This window comes from Sordaria macrospora, chromosome 4 (genome assembly GCF_033870435.1).
Source record: "Sordaria macrospora chromosome 4, complete sequence".
Lineage (NCBI taxonomy): Eukaryota > Fungi > Ascomycota > Sordariomycetes > Sordariales > Sordariaceae > Sordaria > Sordaria macrospora.
Genome location: NC_089374.1, coordinates 2,694,363 through 2,710,160, shown reverse-complemented (window position 1 = coordinate 2,710,160; position 15,798 = coordinate 2,694,363). Strand labels below are relative to the sequence as shown.

Below are 15,798 nucleotides of genomic sequence, written 5' to 3'. Positions count from 1 at the left end.
ATCTGAAGCTGTCCCCGGGACCGGGTTAGGGTCGACTGCGCTCAATGGGGCAGGCCGTAGAGGTACGCATGGAGGTGTGGTCCATGTAGACACTATAGGCATTGGTTTGATGGTCGTTTTATGTTTATACCAAATAGACTGATGTGGTACTGATACACTAGTAATCCTACATACGGCTTGAATGGCAGCTGCAATCTGTAGTGGTAACCGCCTAAGCAGTTGCTGTGTAGCGGCGGCAACTCCTCCGCTACAAAATATCATAAACGTGACAGCGGTCTCGAGGTTCTGCTTTCACAGCTCCTGGATTCTATAAATCTCCAGTTTGTATCCTCCAGGGAGTATATGATAGCAACATCTGTGGCGAAGATTCCCGCTCTCGGCGTTGCTGGTTGTTGCCATGGCGTCTCGGCGAGGCGATCCGGGGCGTATGTGTCTATTCGCCTCATCAACAGGAAACCATATCGGCTCTTCAGTCTCGTATCGCTTAACCAGCTCAGAATGGTATGCTCATTCAAGGCATAGAACCGGGCATAGAACCAGGCATCGACCCGGCTCCGGGAAACTCCTCCTCTGCCCTCGGGCGATGCCTATATCTTAGCGAATCTGGCACTCTATCGGCTCCCCCATGCGCTTCAGCTTCGATCTCCTTTCGAGCCTCCTCTCTCACGTCTTTAGCGATATCAACTCCCTTTGTCTTGTTCATTGACCTTTCCACATCCGAGATGGTCTCATCGCCGCCACGGGTATTCTTCTTGCGAGGCCACATGTTAGGTAGAGCAATCTCCTGGAACCTTGGCTCCACACAGCGCTCATCAAACCACCGATGGAGACGTGATTCGACAAGCTGTGCTATCTTGGGGACATCCTGCAGCCGTGATCGACTGCCCAAGAGACTGCGGATGGAAAAGTCGAGACGATAATCGTCGAGGAAAGTAAAGATCATCTTGGCGGGCTCGTTGTTGGACGGGTTGCTGGGGATGAACGAGATGGAGAGTGTGCCGCTGAACCTAACAACCGAAACAGCCAGGGCCACAGGGAGAACAGCGCTGAGTCTCTTGGGATAGTTGAGCAGCAACTTTGTCTCTACCGCCAGAGTGATCATATCACTAAGGTCAACGTCCATTCTGGCTTGGAGACGTGCGCCTTCTCTCGTGGCCATATTGGCGTCGAAGGCTTTGCCGGTTCCGAAGCTGAGACCATCTTCGTCCACTGGGATGATGCGGCAGTTGCTAAAGATGGGGAAGTCTTCACCCAGGCTAAGTTCTGTTACTTTGATCTCGTCGAGGAAGTCGGGTCGGGCAGTACCGTTGAGCGCCTTGCTCAAGGAGGAGAGGATCGCATCGTCGTGTTGGGCGTCGCTGCGGAATTGGGCGATGGTTTGGGCGATCAGCACGTTGAACCAGTCGAGACTTTCTGGCTGATGGCTGTCGACCTTGTAGTATGTTTTGCTGAGGATGGACCCGATCGTCAAGGTGGGAGGACCAGGACGCAGAACATGTTTCTTGTTTAGAGCTGGGTTCTGCACGAGCTGGAGCGCATTGGTTTCTCGTAGGCTGAGGATCGATTTCTTGTGTGCCAACGTTCGCGATCTTCGGTCGGTAGCGCGGATCGAGGCAACGACTTCGGGCGAGGGAGGGTCTCCAAAGATGAAGAACTTGATGAAGGCGGCGAGCAAGAGCACCACCGATAGCTGGCCGAGGATGAGACCCTGTGTGAACGACAGGCTGTTAGACGCGGGTTGTTCGTCAGTTAGTTGGCTTTGAGAGTTGGGCCCGGCGTGGTGGTGATTGTGGACGATTTGGACTCACGTAGGCTCCGACCTTGCTGGGCAAATGTCGGCCATTTTCTTAGGGGTTATCGAGGCAAAGAAAGCATCTGCCCGCAGTTCGATGTTCGGGCAAGCTGCTTTGACTTGCGTCTGGCAGTCTGCATCTCCAAAAAGAAACCAGCAAGGTTCCATCATTTGGCGGTCCTTATCTTATCGACACCTTTGGTGACGTCGCACGGGCCAGGGTTAGCTGTGCAAGATGCACTGCAGCCGCAACCTCTAGGAACCCTTGTCCCGCGACTTGCACATGCAACCCTCCTCTCATCAACTTACCCCCCTCCATCAACCCTGAGTTTAACAACAGCTCACCTTAAAGCTTCCCGTCATTAAAACATCAAAGCCTCAACCGAACTCCATCCTATCTTTTAACTTTTAATAACTCTTCGACATACTCTTCTCGTCTAGGCTCAAAGTGGAAAACAATTCGGGTCTAACTTGGCCGATAATTGGTGTCGTCGTTGCTTGTATACGGTCGAGCCCCAGACACCATTGGCGGGCTCAGGAGTCCGGAAGCACGAGAGGCTTTGTGATTGCGCAGGACGTGACGCCTAATAATTCGAAACCCGTCGGAATCAAAGCCCAGAATCACAACACTTAATCGCCCAAGATGGATTTGATACAGGCAGCATCCGGTTATGTGACCAAGATGGTGACGGTCGGTGAAAACGCCGGGACTGCCGCTGCGCCATCGGCCAAGATGAAGATGCTCTTGCTGGACAAGGACACCGTTCCCTGTATCTCAGCCGCCGTTACCGTATCAACCCTTCTCAACCATGAAGTCTATCTTACCGATCGGTTGGACAATCCTAAACGGGAGAAGATGAGGCATATGCGCTGTCTCTGTTTCGTGAGGCCGCATCCTGACACCATCGGCCTCTTGATCGATGAGTTACGAGACCCCAAGTACGGAGAGTACCACTTGTACTTCAGCAACGTTGTCAAAAAGTCGGCTCTTGAAAGGCTAGCGGAAGCCGATGACCATGAGGTCGTGAAAGTGGTGCAGGAATACTTTATGGATTATGTCGTTATCAACACCGACTTTTTCTCACTCAACATGTCCCTGCCTATGAATCGGATATGGAGCGGCAATCCCGATATCTGGAACACCGATTCTTTGCAACGATGCACCGAAGGGGTTATTGCAGTCTTGTTATCCCTCAAGAAGAAGCCTCTGATCAGATACCAGAAGAGCAGCCCTCTAGCTAAGAAGCTCGCATCCGAGGTCCGATACTGCATGACCCAGGAGGACCAACTATTCGACTTCCGCAAGGTCGACACACCACCCATTCTCTTGATCCTAGACAGACGAGAGGACCCCATTACTCCACTACTCACACAATGGACATACCAAGCCATGGTACATCACCTGCTTGGCATTCACAACGGCCGAGTCGACCTCAGTGATATCCCCGAAATCCGTGCCGAGCTGAAGGAGATTGTCCTCTCACAGGACCAAGATCCCTTCTTCCAGAAGAACATGTACCTCAACTTCGGCGACCTAGGCGGCAACATCAAGGAATACGTTTCACAGTACCAGTCCAAGACCCAGAACAACGCCAATCTTGAGTCCATCTCCGACATGAAGCGGTTCATCGAGGAGTACCCCGAATTCAGGAAGCTTTCCGGAAATGTCAGCAAGCACGTCACCTTGGTCTCTGAACTAAGCAGGAGAGTCGGAGCCCAGAGCCTACTCGAAGTGAGCGAGGTTGAGCAAAGCTTAGCCTGCAATGATAATCACGCCGCCGACCTCAAGGTAAAGCCAAATCAACCTTTTATCCTTTTACTGTCTTCTGCAACTAACCCCTAACTTCACAGAACATCCAAAGACTAATCCAATCCCCCACCGTAACCCCGGACAACAAAATAATCCTCGTCGCCCTCTACGCCCTCCGCTACTCCAAATCGCCCTCAAGCCAACTCCCCATGCTCGTCGACCTCCTCACCGCCGCGGGCGGCGTTCCCACCCGCCGCACCGACCGCGTCGCCAAGCTCCTAGCCTACCACTCCTCCCTGCACGCCACCACAGGCGGCTCCGGCTCCGGCGTAGGCGGTATCGCGGACATTTTCGAGTCTACGGGGATCTTCGGCGGCGCTGGTAACCGGTTCAAGGTGCTCAAGGGCGTCGAGAACGTGTACACGCAGCATTCCCCCTTGCTGGAGACGACGCTGCAGAACCTGGTCAAGGGCAAGCTGCGGGAGCAGCAGTATCCGTATGTGGACGGCGGCGGGTCGACGAGGGATAAGCCGCAGGATATCATCGTGTTTATCATTGGCGGAGCGACGTACGAGGAGGCCAAGATGGTGGCGGAGATCAATGCGAGTATACCGGGCGTTAGGGTGGTGTTGGGCGGCACGACTGTGCACAATGCGCAGAGTTTTCTGGAGGAGGTGGAGGATGCTGTTGGGGGGTGGCCGGAGCAGGTGCCGGGGAGGAGGTAGGGCGGTATTGATGAGGAGCGAGTATAGAAGGTATGAGGATGAAAGCGATAATGAGCAGACGAGGAGCGAGGCAGGATCGTCATGATCTTGAAGGTATAATCAACCTTGGTGAATATCTTTGAGTACAGGCACAGTTCGTTGGGGATGTCTACATCTATATACGCGCATGATGACATGCACAGTTTCTCCTCTAGCCATCCATCCCTATATACACCATCATCTATCCAAGACACACCGTCCCTTCACCACTCAAACAAGCGTCACACTATCCATACACCCATACCCCGCCGCCACTCCTCCCTCCTCACTCTTATCCCCCTTCGTCCTCAACAGGTACCCCGCCTCCTCATTGAACTTGACCTCCCTACTCGCCTGATCCCACAAACAAGTGCCATAAACACCCAACTCGCAAATGACACCGCCCTGTTCAACTGCGCCATTCCGCAAGATACTGTTCGCAAGCGCAGGCGGCTCGATGATCTCCATGAGGATGAAACTGTTCCAGTGTTCCTCCGGAATCTTTTGCAACTGCTCCGGGATCGTGGACCGATAAAAGTTGTTGCCGCCGCCTTCGCGCTGGGGCTTCATCACGTACTTTTGGCAGTCCTCGGGGGAGGTGGCGAGTTGTCGGGCGTGCAGGCCAGACAAAGAAGTGTCGAGGGGGTAAATGTTGGTGAATGTCTTGAGCAAGCGCTGCGTCTTTTCGGAAGTGGGGGACATGAACTTGGCGAGAGCCGAAGGGACGGAGTTGGTATTCGACTCTTCGGGAGTAGCGAGAACTTGCTGCACCTTCTTCATCCCCGCCAGCTGGGTAAGTACCGTGGGACAGCAGACGGCGTTGGACCGCTCGATTTGGTAGCGCGCTTCCCAGGCTTCTTGCGAAGGGTAGTCGCCGGGGCCGTAGCCGGCGCGGAGGTAGACGACTGCTACCTCGAAGACTAGGGAGGGGTTGCTGGGGAGGGTGTAGAGGAGTTGGCGCTGGGAGGAGCCGGGGGCGATGGTGGTGTGGGTGAGGATTTCGGAGAAGGGGAGGCGGAAGACGGGCACTGAACCAGAAGAGGAAAGGGCGTATTCGAGGTGGCGCTGGTCAAAGACGTTGCGCTCGCCGGTCTGGGTGAGGAAGAGGACGCATGTCGGGTGGCCGAGAGTGGAAGGGCCGTAGGCGTCGAAGGCGGCGCGGAGACCGGCGGCGAGACCGGCGGCGGAGTCGTTGGAGGGGAGGTCAAGGTTTGCGGCGGCGGTGGAGGCCGAAGAGGAGAGGAGAGGGTACTCGTGCTGGGCGAGGTGTTTGTGCAGGAGGGAGGTCTGGGTGGACAGGCCGCCGAAGGAGGAGGCGATGGTGTTGAATTCGACTTGCTTGATTTGCAGGGAGGACTCGTCTTGGTGGACCATGTAGTCGGAGCGGAAGAGGCCTAGGGCGAGGTTCTATCGACATTGATTGGTGAGTATGTTGTTTTATCCAGGATTATGATGATGTTGTAATTACTTACTTGCACATAGCCCTCCTTCTTCACACGGAGGTGGACGTTCCATAAGTTGGCTATAAACTCATCGCCGCCAGCAACCCTTAAGTCTTGTTAGTGAAAGTGGAAATGAGCCTCTACTGTCGATGAGACCACCAGACATACTCCTTAACCATCTCGGTGAGGAATTCCTCATCCTGACTGATAAGAGCATACAGCTCGTTGTATGTCGTCTGAATAGCCTTTGCCTCCTCGAAGCAGCTCCTGGGGAAGGGGCTGGGGAACAAAGTAACGGGGGCACTCGTGGCGAGGATGCCTTCGGCGTCGTTACCGGCGATGGCAGGTGGTGGGCGAACAGTGAGGCCGTGGGCTACAGTCCAGTCCTTGACGACTTGCACAAGTCTTTCCCTTTCGGCATCTTGGAGAACGGGAGGGTATGAACCCTGAGTAATGGAAGACATTTTGGCTTGTACTTTTATTGATCTGTGGTGACGGTTATTAATTGGAGTGTTCTGTATGAGAAATTGAGCCGTCATTGATGAGTGAAGAGACTAGTGTGAATGGCATCATTTTTGGATGTGGTCATTGACAACGGACTTTCCAAAAAGTCATTTGTATGGTGTTAGGGTTTGTTCACACAAAACCATGATCCATATTTTCCAAGTGCCTTTCGATACAACGGGATAAAATGCTAAAACTTACTCGTCTGTGAGCTACACCGACTGAGATGATGTAAACGGTGCCGCGGAAAAGATGGGATGATGGATGAAGCCGTCTGCGCAAGTTGAGACTGACGCTAAAACGAATCCCAAATAGTTGTACCTTAAGAGAAGTATATAGTGGGGCGCTGTCACTATCCACTGTCACGGAACTGCGGGTTCGGTGCCTAGAAAACGCAGGAACATGCGCAAAGTTGTGTGTACTTTTACTTTTGGTTTGGTCGTTTGAATGTGGTCTTTTGAGACGGAACGTATTTGATCATGTCTTGAATACACAATATCACGCAAGTCTTCGATTCTTCGTTGTTTGAATTTGTAAGCTTCCATCTTTTCTTGACGTGGCATAGTTGCTACAAACGTACCTGCCCCCAATACTCTACTATGCAAAGAATTACAGCAGCGGTCTGGACCTTTGCTGGCCAGTTGGGCAGGGTGCAGCTGGAAGTTTGCAGGATGAAACGTAACTTACAAGTATCTTACCAGATCCTACACAAACTTCTTACGTCCTGTTACACCTAATTCGGCCTGGGCATCAGCAACGCACGGCTACAATGTTCCTGTCTTTGCTTGCTTGCTTCAATACCTCTACATAGTACATCAGATCTGGGATGTGGGCACCCGACTCTTGGAAGAGTGACATATTCTCCTTTAACCCCCCTTTGACCTTGGAAAGTGAGACAGTAAGACGAAGAGTGAGTTCATCTTATTAGTCTGTCCGGATGGCCAAACGTTGTGCAGGGTGTAATTAACATTGCGTTGCCGTATATTACGACGAATGGATTACAAAATATCGACATTGTGCAGCCAGCGTAATCCCCACGGATAACGTGACTTCGCGTTCCTCGTGCCTGGAACCCCAGCAACGATGGCCGCCCCCGACTACAGTACCAAGATTCCCCGCCGTCCCGTCCCGTCTGGCAAGACCCGTTGACCAGACTTTATCCAGACATCACCTCAACCTCATTCTTGTTTTACGCACCTGGCCATCGATGCCATCAGCCGCGCGCAAGCTGCTTCAAGACGAGGCATCTGCTGTGTAAGACGAGGATTATCGGCAGATGCTCTCACCATCAACGAGTAAGTTTCTACCGTTTTCATCGCGGTCATATCAATTGGCCTTGGATTGTTTAGGTTCAAGGAAACCTAACCTTCGCACGTTCACCCGATTCGCTTTCACCTTCAGTTGTTCCCGTTGATCGCGACACCGAGTGGAGCAGGTGTCGAGTAGCAACTGCTACCGTGGACTGCGCCTCACAATTTCACCTTCAATCCCAATCTGAGCCTCATCTCACACATCGCCTTTGTTCACGGATCATTCACGGCTCCCATTGTCATGGTCAAGGCCAGATCTGCCTCCTGGCCCATATGACGCCCGTTTGGATTTCTGTCTCATCCAACTACGCCCCTCCCCCCACCTTGTTTCTTTCTGATATATGTTCACACATCTGGTCCTCGAGTGCGATTTGGCGCTTGGATCTCAGTTTGCCATTCACTGCTCATGTGTTCATTGGTTTCCACATTCCCGCGATATATTTAGATATATATCCTCTCCGTTTCTTTCTCCGTCATCAACCCCCATCAATATTTTACCCCTCTCGCTGAAGTTGTCGACTTGTTCTTGCGCCTCGAGCAGACACTCGGGACATCCCTCCATACGCGCTCTCGAGAGACGGAATCGAGTTACTAAACGCCAAAAGCAGGACCACCATCAAAATCGCCATGAGCCGACCTTATTGCCGACACTAAATTGCCATTCTTTCAGCTTTCCCTCAAGTGGCAGAACAATCCGGCCGTCAAAGGACAAGTGTGAGCAATAGGTCCTTGATCCAACACAGATTCTCTCCACATCTGTAATGCTTTTCTTTTCGATTGTCTACGCATTCTTGATACCATACTAATGACCGCCTCTTGCAGCGTCAGAAACCCGTTTACGCCTACACAATGGCCGAGCTTAACGATAACGAACCCTTCGATTGGGATGTTGACCGGGTGGTCAAAGAGCTATGCACCCCGGATCGTACATGGGATGCGCCTGCTCCGCATAAGCTACCCGACCCGGAACGCCTTGCATTTCAGCTGCGGGACCTCGGGATCGATGGAGAGACCCTCCTTACGTACGCAGATGAATACAGTTGGCCTACGTTCTGGGAAACGCTAGGTATCAAAAAGCTTGCCCACCATCTATCCATAGGGAAAGCCATCAAGCACTTCAGGGAGAGAAGTGCAAAATATTATCGACAAAAGAGGGAAAGCGACCTTCCGAGATGTCCGCCTAGTGCGACTCCGGCCATCAAGCCGGATCCTCTGAACCGATCTGAGCCGACACCTCCTCCCATTGATAGGTCTATCCCAGAGCCGAGCCCCGCCGCGATCGACGGTCATGTCTTTGAGCCAAATCCTGTTGAAGTCGACGGCGCAGTTACGGAGGCGAGCCCTGCTACAACTGGAAATGCAGTTACGGAGGAAACTCCTGCAGAAGTCGACCGCACGGCTGCGGAGGTGAGTCCTGCTGTGCTCAATGACGCCACTCCCGAGCCACCTGCTGGGCTGGTCAGTGATCCCGTTTCCGAGACGGCTCCTATTGGGACAGATCCTCCTGCCGTGGCGCCGACGCCGATGGAAGGTGTCATAAGCCAGCATGTCGCCCCCATAGAGCAAGCGCAGGATGTTCAGATGTCCGGTATTCCTGACCAGCCACCAGAATCACCAGAGAAGCGCGTTTTGGACAGTGGCGCTCGACAAGATTCCGATGAGCCCTCGAGGGACCCAGAGCGCCCTCTTAAAAGGAGGAGGATTGCTCCTACCATTGTATCGGCAGCTGTCCCAGCTCAAGCCAGGACTTTTATCCCTACAGAAGGTGACATGTTCTACGACCCTTTGCTCGACATTCCATCCTCTCAGACTGGAGAATCCTTCCGTTCGGTTACCCTTCCAACGAGCACCTTCCCTTCCGATGCCAACTTCGATCGGTTTCTGGACGCCGAGGATTCAAAGTTCAGTTATCTCGGGTCTTTGGCCCTGCGCTCTGAGGACATCACAGGCCTCCCGTACAACTCTGAGTTCGATGATGATGATGAAGATGGCGACGACAGAAAGGTCAGTGAGGAGTTCAACTGGGTCAGAACTGCTGCGGTGCCACCAGCGCGCGCCCTACAAGTGGCTCGGGTAATGCGAAAATTCTTTCGCAAACGTAGCCCATCTGTGAATGAGGAAGAGGAGGTCCTCTTGGACTTTGGAGAGGACGATGACGGCATGTCGGTAGATTCAGAAACATACCGCGAGTATGAAGAGGAGGAGAAAGAAAGGGCAGCTCGTGAGAGCAGCAAGAAGTCCCACAAGCTCGGCAAAGATGAGGTCAAGAACGCAGTACAGGGTGCCATCGAGAGACTGGAAGTCAGTTGGGAGAAAGTCAAGAAGCCTAAACTCGAACGAAGGGCCTGGAAGATATGGCAGGATGCCCGGCGAAACCGTACCCGTGAAATTCACATCACCTTCGCCAAAAACCAGCTCAGAAGCCTCGAAGTCCGACTTCGAAAAATCAAGGAAGAGCTTCTTGGTCAGAAATGGTTTAAGGAAGACAAGTTCAAGGTCAACGCTGCAGGGTTTTTGGAAGAGAGTGTTTACGACAGGAAATACCAGACCTGGCTCATTGAGCTGCTCAAAAACCCTCATGAGCCACCCAAACCTTCAACGCTTCCCAGGCTGAAGCCAGAGCCCAAGAAAAAAAGAGAGACTCTCGCGAGCGATGAAGAACTTCTAACGAGTGACTCTGAGGGAGAGGACCAGTTTATCGAGGATGATATTTCACCAGTGGATCATATGGACATTGACCCAAAGGACACTAATCCATCTACCCGACCTAGTACGCCTGACCCCCTCACGAACCCAACCACAGAAGAGAGGCAAACGAACCAAGCACCCGAAGAGGAAGCAGATACCCCTGCCCAACTTCCTGCGGTTAATGACGAGGCGGAGGTGGTAAGCAAGGTTGAACCAACAACTCCTCAGCGCTTAATTCATACAATCCCAGCGGAACCCATCGAAATTCTCTCCTCGCCAGCCGACGTGGACCAGCTTGCCAATCTTCCTCCTCTTGCTGATGTTGATACCATCGGTAAACTTGGAACGGAGTTTTGGGCAAAGCACAGGGACGGTGAACGCCTTGTGCTTGCCGCTCTCTGGAGCTGGTCACCTCTGCGACAGTCAAAGATCTTTGATGCCATCCAAGATCGCGGAGATAAAGAGATCTGGAAAGAGCATATTCAGCCGCTCATTGATCGAGCTGCCACCGGGATCTCTAGGATCGATGTCGATCCGGACTCGATCAGTCTCATTCTGGCTCTCCTGTTTCTGACATATTCTGACTTTAGCGAGGGACGACTGAAGATTAAATCGACGACCCTTCGTTGCGTTACCTGCCAAAAGCTCAACCGGGAATTTTCGCGGTTTGAAGAGTTTTTCAACTTCCTGCAGAATTGCGTTCGCTATTTCCGCGGTGAGCCCAAGTCACCCATTCCCATGGAGATGACCTCCTCTGAACCCCCGGAGGCAAACCAAGATATCTCTATGGATATCGCAAGCGATTCCGAGAGTTTGGCTTCAGACTTGGAGGAGCTGACCTCCCAACCTCTCGCATTTGCGAAGAAAGGCCGACGCACCAAGCACGACGAAAAGGCGAAAAAGCTTCGAGTCGACTCCAAGGCGTTGCTCAAACAAATGGAAGAACGCCGTAAACTATTGCGAGCGAAGCTTGCCGAAACTGGATCACTACCGAGTGACAAGTCACGTCTCATCATCAACGAGACTAAAGAATCCGACGACCTGCCTTTTATATATATAAATCAGGATATCGGAAAGAAGATCAAGGATCATCAAATTGACGGCGTCCGCTTCATGTGGGACCAGATTGTGGTTGAGTCGAACTCACGCCAGGGATGCTTGCTTGCCCATACGATGGGTTTAGGCAAAACGATGCAGGTTATTACTTTGCTGGTTGCCATTGCTGAGGCGTCCCAATCTGACGACCCTCGGATGGTTGCCCAGATTCCCAAGGACCTTCAGAACGGCCGGGCCTTGATTCTTTGCCCTTCTGGATTGGTTGAGAACTGGGCCGACGAGGTCGACATGTGGGCGCCAGGGGGTATCTTGGGCGAAATCTTCACGATTGTCAGGGACGAAAGAGACACGAGAACTCAGGAGGTGAAAACCCGCGAGCGGATTCTGACGGTGAAGCAATGGACGCGGTCTCGAGGCCTCCTGATTATCGGCTACGAAATGTTCAGGACTCTTGTCTCAAAAAACGAAGACAATGTGGCTGAATTGTTACACTGTTCTCCGTCGATTGTGATCTGCGATGAGGCTCATCGGTTCAAGAATAAGACTTCGAAGCTGTACGCTGCAGTTCAAAATTTCCAGACCATGAGCCGTATTGCTACGACGGGATCACCTCTGACCAAGAACGTAATGGATTACTATTCCATGATCAACTGGGTAGCTCCCAACTACCTGAGTGACGTGGGAGAGTTCAATCAGAAATACGCCGAGCCCATTAGCCTCGGTCTACATGCCGACTGCAGCGCCTCTGAAAAGAAGCTGTCCAGAGAACGCCTGCAAATTCTCAAGGCCATTGTTGCGCCGAAAGTGAACAGGAGAGACATCCAAGTCCTGGTTGACGAGCTTCCGCAGAAAAGGGAGTTCATCCTCACTATCCAGATGACCAAAGTTCAGCGAGATGCCTACAAGGAATATTTGGAGACTGCGGAACGGAACAAGGGGAATGATCTTTATCGCACTGCCTGCGTTTGGGAGTTTATCGCCGCTCTGAAGCTGCTCTTAGCACATCCGAAAATATTCAAGAGTAAAGTGCAGGAACGTTTAAACACCAATCAAGCACCCGCCAAGAGAAAAAAGCGCATAATCAACGATGAAGACCCAGATAACAATGAAAGTGATGAACCACTGGATTTGTCGCGGGACATGTTAAGGTCTGTTCTCGCTAAGGTGTCGATTAGGGGCATCGATGACATTGTGCACTCTACCAAAGTCATTGTGCTCTTGCAGATCATCAAGGAATGCAAAAGGATCGGCGACAAGGTACTCGTCTTTTCTCAAAGCATCCCGACCTTGGACTTCCTGGAGGACCTTTTTAAGAGGCCGGGAATGAAGATTCTCCATAAACGGCTAGATGGAAGTACACCGGTTGGTAAACGCCAGGCTGCCATCAAGGATTTCAACACGGATAACTCACTCGATGTCTACTTGATTTCGACCAAGGCTGGTGGTGTCGGTCTTAACATTCCTGGGGCCAATCGCGTAGTGCTCTTTGACTTTGGCTTCACTCCCGCGGAGGAGCAGCAGGCTGTCGGTAGAGCATATCGGATTGGCCAAAAAAAAGATGTGTTTGTTTATCATCTCAAGGTCGGCGGTACCTACGAGACCGCCATTCACAATGTGGCTGTCTTTAAAAGGCAGTTAGCGGAGCGGGTTGTGGATAAGAAGAAGCCAATCCCTTCATCAACCAGGGTGAGAGAATACTTCATCGCACCCCCTGAGAACTTGCCGCAAAAGGATCTGTCAACTGTGAAGGGCCTTGATCCCGATGTCTTGGACAACATCCTTGCATCCGCTGAGTGCAGCAATGTTATCCGGGAAATTCATTCGACCGAGACTTTCGAAAGGGAGGAGGTGTATGAGTTCACACCCGAGGAACACCAAGAGCTGAACAAGCAGATTGAGCTGGAAGAGCTTCGGATCAACAATCCCGAGGAGTACAAGCGGCGAATGTTCCCCAGTCCAGAAACTTCACTCCCAGCTCTTCGACCACACCTTGGTACGCCAATATTGGCGGGTGGTGAGTCCCCGTCCGCGCTGCTCAAACACGCACAACAAGACACAAATCAACGACGTCAGCTAATACGCATTCTAGTACCACTTCACCTCAGAGACAATCGTAACCCGACAACAAGTATCCCTCCCTCTACCGCGAACAACATCCCTGCAAGCACCCAAGCGGGTACGTCAATCTCAGGAATAGCTCCAACTGTCGCAGCAAGTCCAGCATTGGTCTCATCTCCGAGCCCAGCTAACGGTCAAGCGGCCGCATTGGGTCCAATCCTCGGAATCAATACTCACTACAAGGTGGCCGCCGAACCTCCCAGAAAGCCCGATACCCTGAAAGCTCCGGAAATCATCCCGAAACCTAGGAGACCGGAGGACACTACTCCGAAACTCCTCGAAGCTCTGGACGAAGTACACAGAGAGCTTCGGGATGAGGGATACGACACATCTATCCACCCACAAGATCTGGTAATGCAGCTCAATTCGGAGTGTGATCGCCAGGACATGGCCCCAGGAACGCTCCCTAGAATGGACAAACTGCGAAGCCTGTGCAGATCGGTTACTGAAAGTTCAAGGTTCGGAGAGGCTTTGCTCACAGGGTACCTCACTCCCAACGAGGTAGTTGCTATGAGCATGGCTCAGATGAAGGCCAAAATTGCCGAATACCAAGCGTTGACAGATGACTTGTTTAAACGAGAGATATGGGCGCATCAGAGAGCCAGTGTACGCACAACACAACCTCCACCACCAGCAGTACACCGCCCCGCATCAAGTGGAAGACGAAGAAGCCAGCAACATAACTAACAACAAATAACACGATAGCACCCCCCGGAACCGCCCGCCGACGTGACAATAAAAACCGACCCCCCGAAAACGCGGCCACCGATTGCGCAACCTGAAACTATAGACCGTTTACCTTCGAGACCAAGACCCATTGCCCAACCTAAAGCCATAGGCCGTACAGCAACAAGAAGCAGCACTAGCGCTAGCGCCCAAGCCAGTCCCAGCCAAACGTCGACCGAAGATATCGAACGAAGGAAGAAAAAGAAGGACAAAAAGGATAGAAAAGAAAATAAGAAAAAGAAGAGGAGGAGTCTTCAACCAGGTGGCACGGCCGATATGCCCCTGGTGATTGATGACGACTGAAAAGTATCCTTTACCCTATTTTCCTAGAGTTTTTACACCCCCTCCTCTCATCTTGCTGTCTCTCTCTTCCTCTCGAGATACCCTTGCTTTCCCCCCCCCCCGTTCTACCTTTCCAGTCATTGCGTTGGCGTTCCGGAAAAGCAAACCTTATGGATATCATCGGTGGCGGACAGAGGGACGGATGGTCGAGGCGACCTGGTCGAGTCAGCATTTTGTTGGTAAGCTCGGGGAACGGAAAGGAAGACAGGTGTATGAGGTGGCATGCCGTGGCATGGCATGGGATCACAAGGCATTGTAAGACACGGGTGGTTCAGACTTGAACAGGCGTTGGGTTCTGAGGAGGATGGTACAGGTTATATATACCAGAAGCATTATATATAATGTGCATGGGGGCGTCTGAACGAGCGAGCGTTTTTGTGGTTTTTGTTCACTTCATCTTGACGGCGATCCATTTGGCAGGGGGACAGAACAACATGGCGTTTCTAGGAAGGATATGATACCCTCAGTGACTCTACCTAGACCTCGGGAGATACATGAAATACTGGCTCTATATAAAGACGGTGGTGTGTCAGTGCTCAAATCAGACATGGTTTCAAAACTAATCCCCGGGTAATCAATCACGTTGAGCAAAGTGACTCTTGAGATCAATTCCTCATACTCGTTAGGTCCTGAATTGCCAATCTTCCCTTTCGACTGACGAGTCCCATCTTCTATTCTAAAGGAGCCAAGCGGAAGGATGACCATATCAGGCATCGAGTCAATTACATGCAGACGTGCATCTCAATGGCAGCCCATACTGTATGTGCGCTGTAAAAGAAGACAGGTGGATGGCAATGACTGAACTGACAGGTACGTATACGCGCAGAGCAAGGTACATGCGGTATGTTACTGTACCGTTGTACGGAGCTGTTGTTACGGGGCCATTCCGGACCCCGCTTCCGCGTGCGGGATTCCACCGGTACCGGGGGTACTTTGGATGGAGCGCTTTTAGGCTAGGTAGAGGGGCCGACACAAACCTTGCAGATATTCATGTGTCAGCCAATCAGGATGAGGCCATTTGTGAAGAACGGCGTTGAGAGTTTTGAGACCAAACCCAGTCCGTGGCATCCGATTAATTGCCGAGATGACTCCGAGTTTCTGAGAAGGAAGTAGCAACGGCGGCCCGCCCATGATATTGTATGTAATGTATCTATACATTGAAAATTGCGGAAGACTTATGGTAAGAAGTTAGGATAGAAAATACAAAAAGAACAGGCAGCCTCGGCTGTGGGTTGGGGTCATAAAGATCGAGAAAGAGGCCGGAAAAGAGTTGAACCTCGAACGATCCGGGACTCGCTGATCCGGCCCATCCAGATATCCATTCATA

At 52.0% G+C, this 15,798-nt stretch overlaps 4 protein-coding genes across 4 annotated transcripts; 2 read left to right on the top strand and 2 right to left on the bottom strand.

The window, feature by feature from the left end:
* Window positions 1-187: 187 nt before the first annotated feature.
* Window positions 188-1,894, bottom strand: SMAC4_05366 (uncharacterized protein). Its single transcript, XM_003346423.2, has 2 exons — window positions 1,809-1,894; window positions 188-1,724 (listed from the first exon to the last, which is right to left on the bottom strand). The coding sequence occupies exons 1-2, from the start codon at window positions 1,841-1,843 to the stop codon at window positions 512-514; spliced, it is 1,248 nt and encodes a 415-aa protein (XP_003346471.1). The 5' UTR covers window positions 1,844-1,894; the 3' UTR covers window positions 188-511.
* Window positions 1,895-1,946: 52 nt separating this feature from the next.
* Window positions 1,947-4,267, top strand: SMAC4_05365 (uncharacterized protein; the record flags this gene model as incomplete). Its single annotated transcript, XM_003346422.2, has 2 exons — window positions 1,947-3,581; window positions 3,644-4,267. Exons 1-2 carry the CDS (start codon window positions 2,436-2,438, stop codon window positions 4,265-4,267), a joined length of 1,770 nt encoding a protein of 589 aa, XP_003346470.1. The 5' UTR covers window positions 1,947-2,435.
* Window positions 4,268-4,476: 209 nt separating this feature from the next.
* On the bottom strand, window positions 4,477-6,715 carry SMAC4_05364 (uncharacterized protein). Its single transcript, XM_003346421.2, has 4 exons — window positions 6,433-6,715; window positions 5,896-6,213; window positions 5,758-5,833; window positions 4,477-5,692 (listed from the first exon to the last, which is right to left on the bottom strand). Exons 2-4 carry the CDS (start codon window positions 6,189-6,191, stop codon window positions 4,517-4,519), a joined length of 1,548 nt encoding a protein of 515 aa, XP_003346469.1. The 5' UTR covers window positions 6,192-6,213; window positions 6,433-6,715; the 3' UTR covers window positions 4,477-4,516.
* Window positions 6,716-8,390: 1,675 nt separating this feature from the next.
* Window positions 8,391-15,032, top strand: SMAC4_05363 (uncharacterized protein; the record flags this gene model as incomplete). Its single annotated transcript, XM_066090277.1, has 3 exons — window positions 8,391-13,299; window positions 13,375-14,009; window positions 14,109-15,032. 3 exons carry the CDS (start codon window positions 8,391-8,393, stop codon window positions 14,430-14,432), a joined length of 5,868 nt encoding a protein of 1,955 aa, XP_065946855.1. The 3' UTR covers window positions 14,433-15,032.
* Window positions 15,033-15,798: the final 766 nt, after the last annotated feature.